The sequence below is a fragment of the Schistosoma mansoni genome, chromosome 2 (genome assembly GCF_000237925.1).
Source record: "Schistosoma mansoni strain Puerto Rico chromosome 2, complete genome".
Classification (NCBI taxonomy): domain Eukaryota; kingdom Metazoa; phylum Platyhelminthes; class Trematoda; order Strigeidida; family Schistosomatidae; genus Schistosoma; species Schistosoma mansoni.
Genome location: NC_031496.1, coordinates 15133152 through 15153124, shown reverse-complemented (window position 1 = coordinate 15153124; position 19973 = coordinate 15133152). Strand labels below are relative to the sequence as shown.

General features: G+C 33.9%; 2 protein-coding genes and 1 non-coding gene across 4 annotated transcripts; 2 read left to right on the top strand and 1 right to left on the bottom strand.

The window, feature by feature from the left end:
- Positions 1 to 310: 310 nt before the first annotated feature.
- On the top strand, positions 311 to 382 carry Smp_tRNA_00795_Pseudo_CGA.1.1. The gene has a single exon. It is a non-coding gene (tRNA).
- Positions 383 to 8196: 7814 nt separating this feature from the next.
- On the top strand, positions 8197 to 13243 carry Smp_105450.1 (saposin containing protein; the record flags this gene model as incomplete). Of its 2 annotated transcripts, XM_018795812.1 has the most annotated exons (7): positions 8197 to 8258; positions 8323 to 8351; positions 10155 to 10212; positions 10260 to 10384; positions 12083 to 12160; positions 12206 to 12241; positions 13140 to 13237. In XM_018795812.1, the coding sequence occupies 7 exons, from the start codon at positions 8222 to 8224 to the stop codon at positions 13155 to 13157; spliced, it is 381 nt and encodes a 126-aa protein (XP_018650087.1). In that variant the 3' UTR covers positions 13158 to 13237. The 2 variants fall into 2 exon arrangements, with proteins under 2 accessions (XP_018650087.1, XP_018650086.1); XM_018795811.1 differs by lacking the exon at positions 12206 to 12241 and having other exon boundaries at positions 8222 to 8258; positions 13140 to 13243.
- Positions 13244 to 13640: 397 nt separating this feature from the next.
- Positions 13641 to 14018, bottom strand: Smp_105460 (hypothetical protein; the record flags this gene model as incomplete). Its single annotated transcript, XM_018795810.1, has 1 exon — positions 13641 to 14018. The coding sequence occupies one exon, from the start codon at positions 14016 to 14018 to the stop codon at positions 13641 to 13643; it is 378 nt and encodes a 125-aa protein (XP_018650085.1).
- Between the last annotated feature and the right edge of the window lie 5955 nt (positions 14019 to 19973).

Genomic DNA, 19973 nt, shown 5'->3' with positions numbered 1-19973 from the left:
AGTGCGATAGCTCGGCATTTACTCGACACCGGACACAGCATCGACATTTCTCATCATCAGTCAATTGAAGCTAGACCACTAACTAACTATAAAATTACTAAATCTCCACAAACAAAACCCTTGTGATAATGATCATATGCTCACTAGTGACTGGCTCCTTGAGGTAATTCCTGGAGTTCTAGTGAGAAGTCGTGGCCAGTGGAGCTAATCCATGTCAGGTAGAGACAGGTATCTACCTCAGTACATTGGAAGTTGGTTGCGCAATTTCGTGGATTGGTTGAGGTTAGACATTAACACCGTTGGATGCCAGCTCAGTGGTCTATCGGTTAAGGGCTCCGGCTCGAGACTGGTAGGTCCTGGGTTCGAATCTCGCGAGAGCGGGCTCGTGGATGCGCACTTCTGAGGAGTCCCATAATAGGACGAAACGGCCGTCCAGTGCTTCCAGGTTTTCGATGGTGGTCTAGCCTCAATTGACTCATGATCTTAACTATAAAATTACCAACAAATATGGATATTGGCTAGCAGTGGAATACAGGATGTGTTTTTCGTCCCATTTGGGCCTCGTCAGCTGGATATACTTGGATCTCAGAGATGATATTCACTGTGGGGCTTGGACTCAGTACCGTTCTATTCAAACTCCATTGCGTTATTGATTTACCTACTGGGTCCTGATAGCCGGCTGTTGAGTCCTAACTAGGAAGAAACGTGCGTCTTCGATTCCACTGCTGGCCACTATCTATTTTTGCTTATAATTCTTCTTTTGATGAAATACTTGTAAAATACTAACAGTGAAATTAGAATTATTGTTCATTTATAAATTTTATCAACAATTCATCTGTGGAGTCTAATACAAAATGATATTTCATTTGTTGCTTTATAAACGAATCGTTAGAGAGTTTCCAAAGCTGATTAAAATACTGATAACATAGTTTTCTATTCCGTAGAGTTTTGGAACACACGTAAACTACAATAAAGCTATTTAATTTTTGATGATTTATTCATTAAATTGCATTGTTGAAGAAAAAAACTTTGAAATTATTTTTGACTTAAATGTAATTCATTCTGTAGAGGTAGAATATCTAGGTAAGACTTGGAATGAATGGTGAATGAAACTTAACAGTATTTTGTATATCTACTTATGTATTGTAACTTCATTTACTGTGTTTGAATCTGTTCTTTAAAATAGAACGAGGTAATCATGCAAATTACATAAGTAATTCAGTTCAAATTAGAAAATGTTTTCATTTTTATTTATCATTAGTCATAAATAAACATTATCAAGAAGTTCAGAGTCACAATAAGAAATTTGACTAGTAGTCTTCAGGAGGTATTTCCTGAAGTTCTAGTGAGAAGCAAACATTAGTGGAGTTCAACCGGGTCTGTTGTGAGATTGTAACTCACTGAAGTCAATGATGGACGGTTGCTCAATTTCGTGGATTCCTTGAAGTTTGGCATTAACACCGTTGGATGCCGGCTCAGTGGTTCTAGAGAGTAAGCGCTCGCGCGCGAGATCGACAGGTCCTGAGTTCTAGTCTCTCGAGGAGAGATCGTGGATGCGCACTTCTGAGGAGTCCCACAATAGAAGGAAACGGCCATCCAGTACTTCCAGGTTTTTCATGGTGATCTAGCTTCAATTGATTCATGATCTCAACTATTGAAATTACTATTATATCCACAAAAAACTCCTGATAAGTCTTCCATCAATTTTCATTCTTCATCTAATATTACTACATAGTCCTCAAAAATTGAAATATTTCCCTAAAACTGTTCGGATGAATTTAAATGTTAATTGAAATTCAATTTACCATTTGATTGTTTAATAAATGAAAAAAGTTATTCAAAAGATTGAAGATAGGGTAAAATAGGAAACATAGAAAATCTATGGAAACAACAAATAAATAGTAATTATATGTATTAATATATACAACTTTTCATTTTATAATAGGTAAGGCGAGCGGCCGATAATCTTTATTCTCATGTGAATTACATCATCAATCAATACTGCTTCTACTATTTCAGATTACCGAAAGATTCACACTCCATTACAGAAATAATTCACTTGATAAAACAAATACCATAGAGTGTAAGATACAATACATTTTCTCTACATATTGTAAAGTGTGTAGAAAATGCCAGTTGACAATGGGGTATTTACAATCAACTATAATCAATAAAATTGAAAGTCAAACAACGGCAAGTTGGATTGAAGCAATGTGTAAGCTAACTGGAAGTTACAACATTACAGTAAGTTATGAATATTTGGTTTATATGTAGACTTCTTTGCAATGAAATCAAATACTTTCTGGAAACTGATTATTGACAAAATTAAAAAATAATGGTATATTGTGATTTCAGCTTCAATTGTATTTTAAATGAATTAACTTTGGACTACATTGAACACTTTGTTGATTCAGCCAAAAACTACTACTAACCAATGTTCATTATGACAATACATTGATCTATAACTGAATTCATCGCTACTTTGAGTTACGTAAAATCAAATCTACTATCAAAAAGTCGTTGAATGTATCATCAAAAATTATAGTCGAAGAAACATTTCAATGAGCCGCTTCCACAAGTTTGCTTAGACGAAAATTTCAACAACGATACTATAACTGTAATTCGATCTATAAAAAGAATATAGTAACAAACGTAGGCAACTAAACGCTTGATGCTTTAGAAGGTTCAAAACTTGTTGACAAGGTTTTATATATTTTACACTCATAAACCAGGAACTTATATGATTTTGTCAATTCTCATCTATTTATTCGTAATCAATAAATAATTTCAATAAGACCGAACAAATTGAATTTTAGGTAGGCTAAGATCATCATTTGAATAAGTAGACCCAAGTTTTTCACTGGCAAACATTATTAAACCGCAAAGCATCCGTCAATAATGTTATCTTTGGGCTATTCGACTTTTATTTATTGAGAAACATGGAAATTAACTTTAAATTTTCTTACTTTTAGTGTTCAGCTTTGATCACAGAATATGTTTGGAATGCAGCTGAAGTTATTCATTCTACAAATTCCACTTCATTCTGTCGAGTAGGTTTAAATAACTGTTCCATGTTTGAATGCTTGAGAGTTTACGGTAGCCTTAATTTGTAACTCTACCCCGAAATAGTTAACCAACAGAGTGGTTCTAAACTTACGAATTATTTACTAAAATGGCTTTCATGAAGTATTTCTTTACTTCGAAATATGTTATCATTAATAGTTTACATCAGTTGTAAAGAAACCATGTCTATAGATGTCAGACAAACAGAGGATGAAACTATGGCATCTCGATAATACTAGACGACGGCTGACAAGTATCGTTAAATCCCTGAATCTCAAAATGCAAATCAGCAAATTTCGAGCAAGTAACCAAACGACATTGTCACCATACAAAAACCTGAGAACTCGAGGTTTAATTATGAATAAGACATAGGATCCATAGTGTTGATGAGTTGAAAACCTAAATGAAACGGCTTTGAAATACTCCATATTTTTCTGCGATTATACATTCGTTGCTAATACGTGAACTGGTATAATAGTTAATGAGATTAATTAATACATTTCTTTTTTCCAGATCATTCATTTGTGTAATTAATGGCTTGACGAATAGTTATTTATGGCTATTTTAACCAGTTTTACCGACACAAAGTAACTTGATTGTTATCCTTTGAAAATTCTGTAAAAAAATAAATTTGTTAGCTTTGTACTTACAGACTCTGTTATTGTATGTCAATTGATGAACAAAATGAAAGTTGCTTTAATGGTTATGAAACTACGTGTTAGTTACGAAAGTGAAATTGGTCATCTACCCAAGAAGTGCTAAGATTAGAAAATATAACGTTATCTATATAGTCACTCAATGTTTTAAAGTCATTGCAAGTATCCTTCATCAGCCTAAATGGTCAGCTACATCTGCTGATTAGAACGGAAATAGATAACTCTCAATATACTGCAAAATCAATGTTCAAAAAATTGTAAAATATATAGTTCACTTTTAAAGTGAGACTGAAAGAGATACCTACTAAGAAGCACTATAAGCAAAGATGTATAGTGACTAACAGTGGAATCCAGGACACGCATTGAGACTTTTAAGGTGAATGTGCCTGCATCCAATAGTTGGCGTTCACTATGGAACTCGAACCCAGTGATGTTCGTTACAAGCACCATTGAATTTTCCAGCTCATGAGTCCCAAATAGGACGAAACTCACGTCCTGGATTTCATTACTAGTCAATATCCATCTTTTCTTATAATGCTTATAACTTAAAGCGATATCGAGGCAATCTGCACAGGATGTACAAGTGCCAACAAGTGACTGATCAATTTCAGTCCTAAATATCAATTGAGAGATTCAAACAAACAATATCAAATGAATTTAAGAAATACTATGTTGTATATATATATATATATATATATATATATATATATAGAGAGAGAGAGAGAGAGAGAGAGAGAGAAAGTGGGACACTTTTTTTTGCAAAATAATTCGACTAATGCTGTCAATAACACATTTTTCCAGATATGGTACTCTAGATCTCGTCTCAACTCTTCAAAGGATAGAGTAGGAACAAAATAAACTATTTATGATAATATTTCCTGTTTCCATATTTGGTATTGAGCTCATCAATAGTTAAAAGCTTTCTACACTAGTATATTAGTCCAAGTATATTATGAAATTAAATGTAAAGATTTTCCTTATAGCATATAAATGCTTATAAATATTACCGTATATTAAAGTCTGATGAAGATCTAATCGAAAATAATACTGTTCGTTTATATCTGTTGTTCTGAATGCATGTCAGTCAAATGTATCAGAATATTCGCATAGTAGAAAAGCAGGTGATTCAGAAATTAAATAATCAGAATGAGAGAAACTTAACTTGTTCGTCTGTCTGTTTTCGGCACTTTATTTAATGTCATCGTTTTTATCTATCGTGACCAATTTATTTATAATCTATATTATCTCAATATGTGTCTATCAGCTCACTATACCCTCTTCTGTCCTCATGATCTGTTTGATCATATATAAAAGGCTATTTGATACTAATTTTCTATTGTTATGGTGTTCAACTTCTTTCCAACTTCTCAACTCATATGAACAATAATGAACAATGAGTAACAACTAGATGCATTTTGTTTTTAACCGTGTAGTAATTTCTAAATGTATCCAAATTTGAAATGTTTCATATTTTTAAGTTATACATAAAGAGTTTTGCGATGTATCAATCAAGGTATCTTTTGATTTCTTTCTTCTGGAAGAGGATGAGACATTATTCAATGAACAAACTATGTTTATCCTGTATGACTCACACAAGAAACAAATACGTGAAGGTTGTTCACCGACGTCACCAGTTTGGTCTAAAACCGTTTTAAGTTTTTATAAAGTGTTTATTCAAAACATTCAACCTCATGATATCCGAATAATATTTTAGTTAATAATAAGAAATCGATTTAGCTTTTTATGAAGAAACTATATTCTTCATAACGTCTTACAGTTTGAAAGCATTAAGTTCTATTAGTTTTAACCTAACGGAATCAATATGACTTAAACGAGACCATTATTATTAACATAATCTAAGATGGTTGATTTTGTTAGTCACAACGGTTACCGTTGATGGAGTACCTGTTTATAGGATACCAAGTAAAGTCGAATACAGTGGGAGGATATTATCATGTTATATTGTTCTAAGTAATTTATTTGCAAAGCATCTGGTTTCTTAATATTCTGTTTATTTGCTAAACACATCTCGATAAATACTTAAGGTATAATGAAATACTTGTTACGAATATAATTGTAAGTAAAATTGTGATCATAAAGATGTGCGACAAAGTTATTCTTACTTGTTTTTATTTCCGTACTCTTCATAATCAAGATTAAACAAATATCAGCTGAAAATTATCATCCCACACTTTAAACAAATAGCTGTTCATCTGGACATAGTAATTCATTGGACGATTCATTGTTTTTGGAAACCATTTTTGTATGAATATTAACGCTGTTATATTGATACACACAGCTGGGAAATGTCATGTAAGACGAGAAACACACCTTGGATTTTGTTGTCGCTTGACACCGTAGTAAATTATATTACCTTTAATTTTAACAATCAATTAATGATAGAATCTTGTGGAGAGAAAGTCAAAGTCATCTGTATAAAATTGACCAAAGCACATTCTGTCACAAGCTCAGTAGAAAAGAGAAAGTAATTTGTTAATACATCTTACGTTTTTAAGACAAAAATAAAAAACATTGAGTGGATGGTGTCTGTATCATGGACAGGTGGGTTGTAATTAAGTCAATGAATAAAATAGGAAGTGTTTAAATTAATGATGTAGACTGAGAGGAAATGTAATAAGAATCGTACCCGCGAAAAATAAAAATTTCGTAACAATTAAAAAAATGGAAAGACCCCATTTTTCTTATCTTTTCAGTGTAACCCTTTATCAAGTACACGCGAATTTCATCAAAAGTTGTCATCAAAATCTGGTATTTGTCAGCTTTTAAGAAAGTGTTTTCAGTTTATTTTAAATAGCAGTGGATTAATGGGGTCAATATAATCTGCCAGACTTACCTCTTAGTGATTTATTTGTTTGCAGTGAGATACTAGACCCTGTTATAGACAAGTGAATTACTTACTCACTCACGCCTGTTAACCCCGTGGAGGAGCATAGGCTACCCACCAGTATTCTCCATCTATACTCTTGATAGTCGTAGTGGAATTTAGATCGGATAAATAGTTCATCTGCTTACTGCTCTGCATCTGACTATACGGTTTTCTTAAATTATCTGGATGCGTCCCCTTTATACCAGGAGTGTTCAGCATCTTATCTATAAATGCATGGGCTACGATGTGCTTCTGACCAAACGCTTCCTCGAAAAGCTCTAACGCCTTACGATAGCCTTCTGGTATGAGCAAGGAACAATAAAAAATAGTAGCCTTGGCTTTATCGTCTCAATACTGAATCGAATAGCTTAACCTAGTTTGGCATCCAACAATTTCACCGAAACAGTTTTCATAATTCCGTATAAAACTCCAATAGTTCATGGGATTACCATCAAACCACTACTTTATTAGAACATGTCGTTCTCGATCATTTCTAGAATACATTTTTGAGTATTTATCAATGCGCAGGTCATTTCTCTTACCCATATCTTAACATAAAGATGATTTTGACAGTGACCTGATCTAAGGAGTTATTTGATTACTTTGACATCTCTCAGTTTAAGTAATATTATTATAGACTTTTCTTCAAGCTCATCTATTTCATTTTGTTTCAACACAGTTCATTCTAGGAGTTTCCCTCAAAATTAACTATAATAACTACATAAGCGTCTTCTTATTTTAACTGAAACTGTCATCTTCAGAATAATAATCATGATGTTATTCATCAATTATTAAATATCATAGATTAATGATTCAAGGTATAAAAGTTATATGTTGAGAATATCCTGACAACTTAAATGATTGAACTTTTACCGTGTTGATTAATTCATTAATGATGAAACTGATACTATGGTTTTCGCTACTGATGTCGACAGATATGAGTAGTATGTATCACCAATCGAAAGTGGAATGCGTGGCAGTAGATGGTTGAGAAGATCGAACAGAAGAGGACGAGAACAGAGAGTGATTAGTGTGGAAACAAAGGAGCAACGGAGTCCGAGAAAATTGGTGGATATTTTACATATGAAGTATTACTGTATGGTTCTCAGATTTTGCTAAGAGATTCTGTAATGTTATATTAAGATACGTTCGGTTGTTCCCTACTATCTTCTCGTTCACTACAATACTGTCATGCGTTCATGTAGTGAACTTTGGTGTTCACCATTTTAAATGATGGAAACATTATTGTTATATGATTTTTCTATTCATCAAACATCTTCGTCACAGAAATTCGATCAGATAAGCTGTGATCAGATCATGTAGAAATATTTGTTTTTATTTAAAAACATTTTAAGCGAAACATTGACCCTTTTTTTATCTGCCTACGAAACACTTGAATTAACTGTAAACATATTAGTACATAAAATATAAATTAAATATAATAAACAACTTATTAAGTATCAAAATACATTACCTGATATAGAAGTGAAGCAGATTGAACTTTAATCTCTATATGGTGTGTAATAATATTGAATAATGTGACATGAACGATTCCATGTTAATATAAATGTCAGTTTTATTTCATACAAAATATAGAAACCTATTTTGTGGCATCATGAAATACTTCATCTGTGTTATAATTACGGTGATAAGTATGATTATGCATATTTTGAAATTGAATAATAATTAATTGTTGTTTTTCTTCTTTCCTTCAAGTTGGAGTCGCTTTGTCCTACTCTGTCAAGGTAAACCATTTTGATAACAGTTACTATATATATTTATAAGCATTAAAAAATAGTAATAATCATAACCTATTCAAGCATCTTCATTATTGGATTTTCCATATCAAAACATCAGTGTCCCGTATTTTAAAACATGTAGGGTTTTCAGTGAATAATCAAACGACTGTAAAATAATAAATAATAATTAATAATGATCCTTTGATAATCACTTTTCTTCGAATAAACAAATATATCATTAAATTTTCAATACATTATACTTAGATCAAAAGGGGTTTTGTGGAGATTTCAGTATTTTCATAGTTGGAATCATGAGTCAATTGAAACTAGACCACCATGGAAAACCTGGAAGCACTGGACGACCGTTTTGTCCTATTGTGGGACTCTTCAGAAGTGCGCATCCACGATCCATGGTGGTCTAGCTTCAATTTACTAATGATTTAAACTATAAAATTACTAAAACCTCCACAAAATTCCCTTCTGATTTATAATCATATGCTCACTAGTGACTGACTTCAATAGATATTTCCTTGAGTTCTAGTGGGAAGCAGTGACCAGTGGAGTTCAACCAAGTCTGTTGTAAAGATATCAACTCACTGAAGACAATTGGTGAAAGGTTGCTCAAACTTCGTGGATTGGTTGAAGTTAGACATTAACACCGTTGGATACCGGCTCAGTGGTCTATCGGTTAAGTGCTCTGGCGCGAGACTGGTAGGTCCTGGTTGGAATCTCGCGAGGTGGGATCGTGTATGCGCATTGCCACTAAGGAGTCCTACAATAGGACGAAAAGGCCGTCCAGTGCTTCCAGATTTTCCATGGTGGTCTAGCTTCAATTGACTCATGATTTCAACTATGAAAATATTATACTTAGATAAACAATAAGATTTCAACGAGTATCAATGTAGCAAATATTGCAAACAATTATAAATCGTTAGTTATTACGTGTAGTAAGTAGCCCGACTTATGGTACTGAAGTGTCTTTTGAATTTGAAAAAGCTTGGAGAAATATCTCAAAACTAATCAAAACTGTTTAATATTATTATCATTTGTTTAACTGTATTCTATATCATCAGTAGCTAAACTAAGCGGAATTTCTTTTATCTCTGTACCTGTAAGATCTATTTCCATATTGGTTATGGAACTGCGTAACAGTTTTATATCGTGGTATAGAAGCATTTCGCTTCGGTCTCTTCCCTTCGTTTCCTCGATCGTTTGTCCGGATCAACGATTGTATGAAATACATGTATTCAAAACTTCATTTTCGTGTTTGGCTTATTTAATTCTGCTATTGAATAACCCCCGCTAAGCCGATAATTATATGTGAGGATTGATGATATGTATAAGTCGGTAATGAAAATAACATGATCCAACTGAAGTCAGATAATGGGTCACTAAAATACAAATGTAAACGTTTTGAATTTACCACATAGTTGTATGATGTAATAACTTTTCATGATTAAGAAAACAACTGATGACATTGTTTTTAACATCTAAATAAACTGAAGCTTGATTCAGATGTATATTACACAATATTCTCATCAAAATGTTTTGTTCTTAGATGTCGGACGTCATTTTTTGTTGCGCTGGGAAGCCATGATAATTGCCGAAAAACTAGTTTTCATTTTACAAATGGATAAATGTCTTAATCTGTACAACCAATAAAATAAGTGATCTTCTACTTTCGACTATGATTATTTAACTATTTTCTACGTAACTTGACATTTAACAAATTGTAGATACATATCGCAAGCTAAAGTCTCTTTATTTCATAATTTTTTTTAGTTTTTTTCACAAATTTAAATATTTTAGAATGTGGATATGTCAAACACAAAAGAAACAGTTGATTACCAATTAGACAATAATTCCAGTAAGCTAATTTCTGATTAATCCAAAATCTTTCACTCACTTACTTAGCTTGTTCTATGTGTATACAATTTATTACTAAATGGCAAACATATCTGAACTCAACTTCAGTGGATGAAAAGATTGAACAATTTATTCGATCAACTTGTTCATTTTATTTCTTTTTCAGATATCGGGTAAATTAAATTTTTGGTTGTTGTTGTATTTATTCAGTCTACATGATAACGATTTTACACTTAGTTTTAATTATCTAACATTTTAACACATCGACTGTAACACTATTGTTTAAATCTACCAACACTTTTGAACAAGTAGATCAATTCCGTTCACTGAAATGTGAATTAGAGAACATAAGAAATAACCATTCAACAGATGTTGCTGTTAATATATTTTTAACTATTGCACTTCCTTAAATGACCCTGGAAAATGATTAATAATAGTAATTGGTCAGTAACACTTTCAAATGGATAGTCAGGAATATAATTTACGATTTATGTTCATGCATTAAGTCAGATGGTAGCATTAAACGGACACCTTTCCCACTGATACATTTATATAAACAAGTTATGTTTTTCTTTTGTTAGCTCATGTGAAATATGTTCATGTATTTTTCTCAATAAAATTTGTTAACTACCTAATGATCATGAGATGGTGGAGAAGATTTGTAGCTCAGGTGGGTGATTTAGATGTAGGTTTGTTCTATGAGCTGGATGGTTTGGTCATGGAGCTTCCATCGTCCTTCTGAACGAAATCAGCACAAACACTTCACTTCTACCCAAAGTTTGTGCTGATGATGTCGTTCAGAAGGACGACGAAAGCTCCACGATTAAACCATTCAGCTCAGAGAACAAACCTACATCAAAAACCTAATGATCATTTTTTACAGGAGTCATGTAAAGATAGAATTCAGATCACACTTTCGTAAATTACCTGAATCATTTTTTCTTGGAACTGTGTTCAAAGAAAAAACACGAAAACACATTGATCTTAATTTGAGAACTCATATATTTCAATATAACCACAATTCGTTAAAATAGGCCTGATAAACCCTGTACTATTTGATGATATCTAAAATAAGACTAAAGTATATAACAATATTATATCTGAATTACAATGGATAAGTGAATCAAGTTAGAAATTTCTTTATTAGCTTCTTTTCCAAGTTCAGCCTATAAAGATTTATTCGAGCTACTAAGAGATAGGATATGTTTTACTATGTGTATGCATAAGTGTTATGTTCAGACGAGAATAAATGAATGATAATTGTTAGGATCTACTTTTGGACTAATACTATACGAAAATTCTTACTGTATCAGTATTAAGTAACTATATTATATGTATACTCATATTCCCTTCATTATAAGCTTTTATCTGGCCTATTGACTGTTAACATATAATTTACTATTCTTTAGATATTCCCAATCTATTAGTCACAGTGTCTCACAATCAGAGCCACTTTTTGTCTTGATTGTGTACAAATGTTATTTTCGATTTTATGGTGTGGTCTGTTTTGTTTGCGTATAAAACAAGTATGTTTGAAATATATGATTCATATCATGGAGGCTGAGATCGACGTTCTGATTTAACAGGCAGGCCTAGACGGTAGAAGGACCAATAAGAACTCCAGGCTTCTCGTACTGATGTATGCGTCATTAGTTTGGTCTTGTAAGTCAACATATCTAAATTAGCAACTGTATTTTGCATCAATCGTTTAGCAAAGACCATAACAGCAAGTTTTATAACTATATATATAAGAATCCTTTTTACATAAAGTTTGTCATAACAGTGATCTATAAATTACGTGTTCAGTATACTTTCATAAACTGTTTATTTGGTCTTAGCACTTATTTGATTATTTTATTTTTTGATTTCAGTGTGAGGAGTTTATGGAAAGATATGTGAATAAAACGGTCTATATTATACAACATAACAATGCTACAACATTATGCAAAGTAAGATGCAATATAGTACGTTGGTATATAACTGAAATAATTAAGTTTTCTATTATTGAATGTATGTTAATAATCTTAAAGGTTAGTATCTTTTAAACTTTTTCTATACATATAAGAGTAGTGTAGTAAGAAATATCGTAAAACAACACATACTGAATGCTTCAAAAAAGAATATTAAACATAATGAGGCTTCGTTATTAATTTTTCAGCTTAGCGATAGTAAATCCAACTCCAGAAGATGAGCTTCAAAATAAACCTGACATATACATCTTTAGGTGACAGAATAAAGCGAATTTACGCTAATGCGGCTCATAAGAGTATATTCTGAATAGCATCAAACACATTATATCGCATACAATAAAAGCCATAGGAATATACACAAAATACCTAGCCTTCATATTCATTAGGAATTCGCACTCCCTTGTCATTATCCTGGACATCTGATAAATTATATCGTTTTACAAAATTTATATTACTTTAATTCATTCCATTTATTCGTGCTTACGCAATCAGTTGTTATTGCTTACCTGGTTGACTACTTTACACGTTTATGTTCTTATTAACTGACAACTACTTCTGTACATAATACTAAATGTGGCTAAACGTCGTTGGTTGACATCATTGTTTGACTATTATGGACTAGATATTCAAGGGTAAAATTCAAATAACTTCACTAAACGAATAATAAGCAACTAACCTTAAACGAGACATTTCACTTCTCTATCTGAAATCAAAGATCTATATATTCTGTAGTGAATGAGAACACTATTTCTGTTCTTCTCTTCTTGATCTTCTATTCCTTACTCACGATATATACTACTTATGTCGATATAAGTAGCCCACACAACAATTCTACTATTAAGCATTGTTAAAGTATTTACATAACATTATTATTTAAATGATAATATAAACATCAAGTTATTTCCTTTGAGCTTTCAAATTACTAATTTAATTTACAATTGTTTTATTTATTTCTCAGTTGACTCCTTTATGTTAAAGTATGTATTGGGGACAATATGATCTGACTATTTATATCTTTGTGTAACAACATTTTCAAAGTAAATATATATATGTATTAACAAATGCTATTCGTTTTCATTTTTAAAGTGTTTCCAAGGGACACATATTCTCATTTACTAGATAGGGATTATCATGTTTATTGTCTTCTGAGAAGAAATATCTCATAGTTATCAATTTCGCTATCTTACGTTATGATTTGAGAAATGCGGCTAAATCGGAACAATTATTGAAATTCGTATACATAAATATCACTGTCAATGAATGTACAAACAAATGAAATATATAACCAGTTAGGTCGTTTGATCTAAACAAAAGTCATTCGAAATATAATTGATTGATTAGTTCTGATTGATTTATGTCGGTCGGTTATGATTAATATATTAGATTTGAATGAGTTATATATACACATTAGTTTTATGGATGAATGATCTGATAGATGGTTGTTTAAAAGGCTCTAACTTTACGTTTTTCCCATTGTCACTGATGTAGCATCGTTCAATGTAGCACACCAATCGTTTCCATCAATTTCTTGTGTTCCTAAGTCCACTGATGATGTGTCATCGATAATTGACTGAATTCTAGATGTACAACTACTTGTAAAAGTATTTTCATCCCAATGATATTCATCATTATCATATTGTAAATTTCCGTATGCCTGAGTAGTTTCATTTTCTAAATTGGTCGACCAAATTTTTGTTTGATCATGATGTGAAAATGATATTTTGACTCGATTCATACTATCGTTTAATTTATTAGGCTTGCAACACTTTATAAGCAATATTAGAATAATTAAAATCCCAGTAAGTAAACCAACACCTGAAAGAATTCCTTCAATCATAATAGATCTGTTATCAGCAACACTTGATGATCTAGTAGTAGTAGTAGTAGTAGTAGTAGTAGTAGTAGTATCAGTAACAGAACTGAAATCTTGATGTTGACATTTAATACTCCATAATATTGAACATGAAAGTAATAAATAAAAGTAATGAAACATATTTTTTGTATTGAATTACTAAATTTTTTACTGAAGAATCTTAACAAACAAGTGATGAAATGTCTATGAACATGAGATTTTAAGAAATATAATGATCATCATCCTTATTAATGTAATTCTTTAATGCTAATTAAAACGAAAAAAAAACGGAGAACTATATACAGTTGGCTTTATATTACTTTACAGTTTCTCTCTTTTTTTTTGTCTACTATCATTGTACTTCTATTCATCATTGTTCACAGAATAAAAACAAGAGAATTTGATAAATATGAAAAACAATTGCTTCTTGTTTTGATAAATTATTTACTTCAAACAGTTTCCATTTAATATATCTATATCATTGTTATTATTATTATTATTATTAGTAGTAGTAGTAGTAGTAGTATTAGTAGTAATATCCAAAACAAAACAAAATATTTATTGTTAGATTGACCTTCAATAGTTTTACTTGGTTAAAAATGATAATATTTATTTATTTTGTAAAAAGTATACAATTTATACAATATGGTATATTTTGAATTTTTATAATTATAAGATTAGTATTATAAAACCTGTGATTAATAATTTATATTTCGCATTCAATATTATGTTGCTTTGCAATCTTACTAAACAGAATATAATGAGAAAAGGGTTTTGTGGAGATTTGAGTAATTTTAATAGTTGAGATCATCAGTCGAATGATGCTAGACTACCATGAAAAACCTGGAAACACTGAATGGCCGTTGCGTCTTATTGTGGGACTCCTCAGGTAGTTCCAGAAGTTCTAATGGGAAGCAGTGATCAAGGGAGTTCAACCAGGTCTGTTGTGAGATAGTAACTCACTGAAGACAATGGTGGACGGTTGCTCAATTTCGTGGATTGGTTGAAGTTAGACATTAACACCGTTGAATGCCTGCTCAGTAGTTCTAGAGGTTAAGCGTTCGCGCGCGAGACTGATAGGTCCTGAGTACGAATCCCGCGGGGAGGGATCGTGGATGCACAGTGCTGCGGAGTCCCGCAATAGGGCGAGATGGCCGTCCAGTGCTTCGAGGTTTTCCATGGTGATCTAGCATCAATCGACTCATGATTTCAACTATCGAATATTTCGAATTCTGATTTTCCTGATTACTTACGTACGCCTGTCACCCCTTAATGGAGCATAAGCTGCCAACTAGCATTCTTTAACATACTCAGTCCTAGGCCTTCTTTTCTAGTCCTATCCAATTGTTGTTCATTCTTCCCATGCCTGTTTCCGTTTCTCAGTGTTATGTGTTCTTTGGTCTTTTTCTTCTCCATTGACCTTGAGGATTCCGTGTGAGGGTTCGCCTTGTGACGCAGTTTGATGCTATTCTTAATGTGGGTCCCATCCACTTCTAGAGCTTCTTCCTAATTTCTTCTTCCGCTGGAATCCCGTAGAAAACTAACTTTCAAAAAAGCGCTAATTAGAGTTTTGATTTTCATAATATAATTTAAGTAAATTCCTTATTGTATATTTTACTGATATACAAATTGGTAATATGCATGCTAATCAGTATTTCACTGAAGATGAAAGTTCATACTTACAGATTTGGCTTCAGTTGTTGTAACATTTTATTTTGTCTTGCGTATTAATTTAATGACTTAGCTCAAAGTAAGCCGATCATATCTAAAACAATCGTATATGTGATATTACACCAAAACTATTTGTATAATTAAACAAATCTAGTTCGTCTCAATTTATAAGCAGAAGAGATTTTGGTATATTTAGTGATATAAATCTGACCTTCATTACATGGTACTATAATGATTAATCAAAATGAAATTTTTCTGGGTAACAAGAGCTGCAGAACTTGACGAAACAATGAATGATGTCGGAAGTAATAATTTCTCAGTAACACTGATAATCCTGAACAAACAACGTTATCCATTCTAGTATCATTGTCGTGAAATAAAACTCAGTTCCTCAATAGTGAGAAAAAACAACTACAAACAACCCACAGACCAATCTAATCACATTTGAGTTAAAGTCGTAACTTCTCCAAAATCTCATAATTCATGGCCTCCAGCCACAAAATATCACTTCACTAAGTTTTTCAGTGAGGTCCTCACTACATTATGATCTGATTTTAGAATGCCTATTTTCCTGCCTACTTTTATTGATCAGTGTTAAGATCATCAATTGGGTCACGAAATTGTCTGCTGCAATAGAAAAGAAAATAACGTTTCTCATCTTTCGTGTATGATACTGACATATGTTTTAGCAATGTTGTAGCTACCCACCTTCCCAGGGTATACAAGGTGACATTTAGATTTACCAGTTTTACCTGAAATATCCTGCGTGTATGTAAACATTCCTTGAATATACTTTCTGCATGAAAACGCTTTTTTCTGAATGTGAATTCAGTATCATATCTCTTAATCTCACCAATCAAATGTGTAAAATTATTTTTAGATTAGGTGAGATTTATGTTTCTCTTGCATTCACAGTTTCAGCGCTCAGTCGTCTTTCTACAGTTATATGAAGCACTTTCGTCTGTCTTGGATCTTACTTTACTCAATCGTAAGACATTAGCTGAGTATCTTGGTGTTAGCTTATTTTTCTGAATACTTGGATAAAGAACACCGTTCCTCCAGTGCACAAAAACATTTTTTCCGTTTTACAGTTAGCTGAGTTTTTTACTTTTAAATATGTTGTAGCTGTAAATAATCCCCCAAAATCAATAGCTCATTAAGTGTTCGACATTGGATGCTGACCACGTTGTTTAAGTGGACTTTTTTAACTGAAGGCTTTCGGTCATGCATCCGTACCAGATCACGTTTCGACTCGGCGTGGGACACTACTCCTACGTTCACTAGTCAGCTTAGAATAAACGTTCCTCGACATATTGATAACTTATCAAATATATCTTTCCTACCTCTTCTCGTCTGACTTCTGATTTCTATCGGGCGTAAGAAGGTTTTGAATATGGAAGGTACTACTGGCCACTAATTGTAAAACTAGAATACCACTGGTGAGCCCGACGTGATCTGGTACACCAAGCCAATAAACTGTCTGTTCCTTTTTGGAATATTATTATTCATTGTTATTCTTTATTTGATTTTTATATATTGTGACATACTTTTTTTTCGCGAGTTTTTCCGGATATATTCTAATTAAATATTTTACGTTCTTTATATTACTATGATGGAACAGTCACCTGGGGTTTTTAAGTTAGAATCTATTTTCCCAACTTCGATTCAGTTAACGCCATTTTGGCCTGACAATATCGAGTCCTGGTTCTTCTACGCAGAAGCTGATTTTTGCGGGCACGGAATCACGGACTCGTGCACACGATTCCTCGCGGTAGTTAAGGCGTTATCGCGCGAATTTAACAGGTAAGTAACACCTAGTATGTTTACTAGTGATGTTCCGGAACCTTACGAAACTCTCAAACGGTCGATTCTAAAACGCGGAGATCTAACTGATCGACAACGGTTAGACCTACTCCTTAACAATATCGACCTGCAACATGGTTCCGCGATGGACATGTTGTTAAGGATGAGAGAAGTCATAGGTCAACGAACGTTCGACGATGGCCTATTCAAACAACTTTTCTTGTCTAAACTCCCGAAACAGGTGTAGGCAGTGCTCGTCTCGTTTCAAAACAACGCCGTAGACGAAATCGCTGCATCTGCCGATCGAATCTTAGAAATAACGAAGTCTACTAACGCTGAGTTCTTTTCAGTCCAAGAAAAGCCTCAAATGACCCCGAATGACATCTCTGAATTATGTCATACTCACACACGCTACCTTCGATTTCGCAATGATTGTAGTCGGTCAAAATCCCCACGTAGGAGCGTTTCACGTAAGCGATCTGTCTCTCGACCACGGTTGCAGATTATCCCCAGTCACAATTAAGCACGTCATAGACCCCCAATATCAATCATTACTCGACAAATACTCCGGGATATATCAACTGCAACCGAAATTGTCGTGTGTAACCAGCAATGTTACACATCACATCACGACTACAGGACCACCTGTATTACCAAAAGCACGACGACTGGCTCCCAAAAAGCTTAGGTTGGCTAAAAACGAATTCGACCACATGATAGACTTAGGAATAATTCGACCGTCAGATAGCCCTAGGCCATCTCCCTTGCACATGGTCCCTAGAAAGGACAGCAATGATTGGCGTCCAACTGGTGATTATCGGCGTCTGAATGCTAATACCATTCCCGATCGTTACTCGTTGCCTCACATTCACTATTTGACAGCTACCTTGAAAGGTACAACTGTCTTTTCGAAAATCGACTTAGTTAAGGCTTATAACCAAATACCGATGGCAACCGACGACATTCCTAAAACCGCCATCATCACTCCCTTCGGTCTTTACGAATTCTTGCGAGTGCCTTTTGGTTTAAGAAATGCAGCTCAAACCTTTCAAAGGTTTATAGACGACGTATTCCGAGGTCTCAACTCCGTACACGCGTATGTTGATGACTGTCTCATAGCAAGTCCGGACAAAGAATCACATCTCCAGCATCTGGACATTGTTTTCGACCGACTCCAAAGGCATGGCATTACTGTTAACATTCAGAAATGCCAAATCGGAACTAACTTCTTAGACTTCTTAGGACACACTATTGATGCTCAAGGCATCCTACCCCTTAGAACCAAAATGGCGGCCATTCTGGATTACCCAGAACCGACCACGATCAAGCAATTGCGAATTTTCAACGGCCTTGTAAGTTTCTACAGACGGTTCATACCAAATTGTGCGTCCCTTATGAAACCGTTAACCGACCAACTTCGTGGAAATGCAAAATCAATTAGTTTAGACGACACAGCCCGAAAAGTATTCTCCACAGTTAAGGAACACATCGCTAAGGCAACCCTGCTTGCGCATCAGAACACTCAAGCGCTCATTAGTATCGCCGTAGACGCATCCGACTCAGCAATCGGAGGAGTCTTACAACAATGGTTTAACAACTCGTGGCAACCTTTAGAATTTTTCTCCAGACGGTTGCTAGACGCGGAATTTAGGTACAGCACGTTCGGTAGGGGACTCCTAGCTATGTATTGTGCTGTACGGCATTTCTAACATTTCATCGAAGGAAGAGAATTCACGCTTTTTACCGATCATAAACCTCTTCCCTTCTCTTTATGTTCATCTTCAGACAAGTACTCACCCCGAGAGTCTTGACAACTGGACTACATTTGGCAGTTTACTTCAGACATACAACACATTTCTGGAGCTGACAATGTAGTCGCAGACGCCTTGTCTCGAATAAGTTCCTTGAACAGTTTCCAAAGAATCGACCTTCTTAAACTCGCTCAGCTTCAAAAAGAAGACATTGATCTTCAGCATGAGTTATCCTCGACAACTCTTAAACTAAGTATTAGGCAGATGGGAACAGGTAAGGAAACCTTACTCTGTGACACATCTACAGGTAGGGATCGTCCAATAGCACCAAAACATTATCGACGCAACGTCTTCAATACGTTGCACAATCTTTCTCATCCAGGTGTTCGTGCATCCATCAAGCTTGTAGCCGAACGGTTTTTCTGGCCTGGCATGAATAAAGACGTGAGGGAGTGGGCACGCTCCTGTGTAAGCTGTCAGAAATCTAAGGTCATAAGACCCAACAAATGTCCCTTAGGCTCTTTTAAAACCCCTGACGCTCGTTTCGACCACGTCCATCTAGATTCAAACGGATACTCATGTCTCTTAACATACGTAGACCGTTTCACTCGATGGCCAGAAGCAGTACCGATTAAGAACATTACTGCTGAAACAGTGGCTCGTGCTTTCGTCGAACGATGGGTAGCAAATTTCGGCTGCCCTTCAACTATCACTA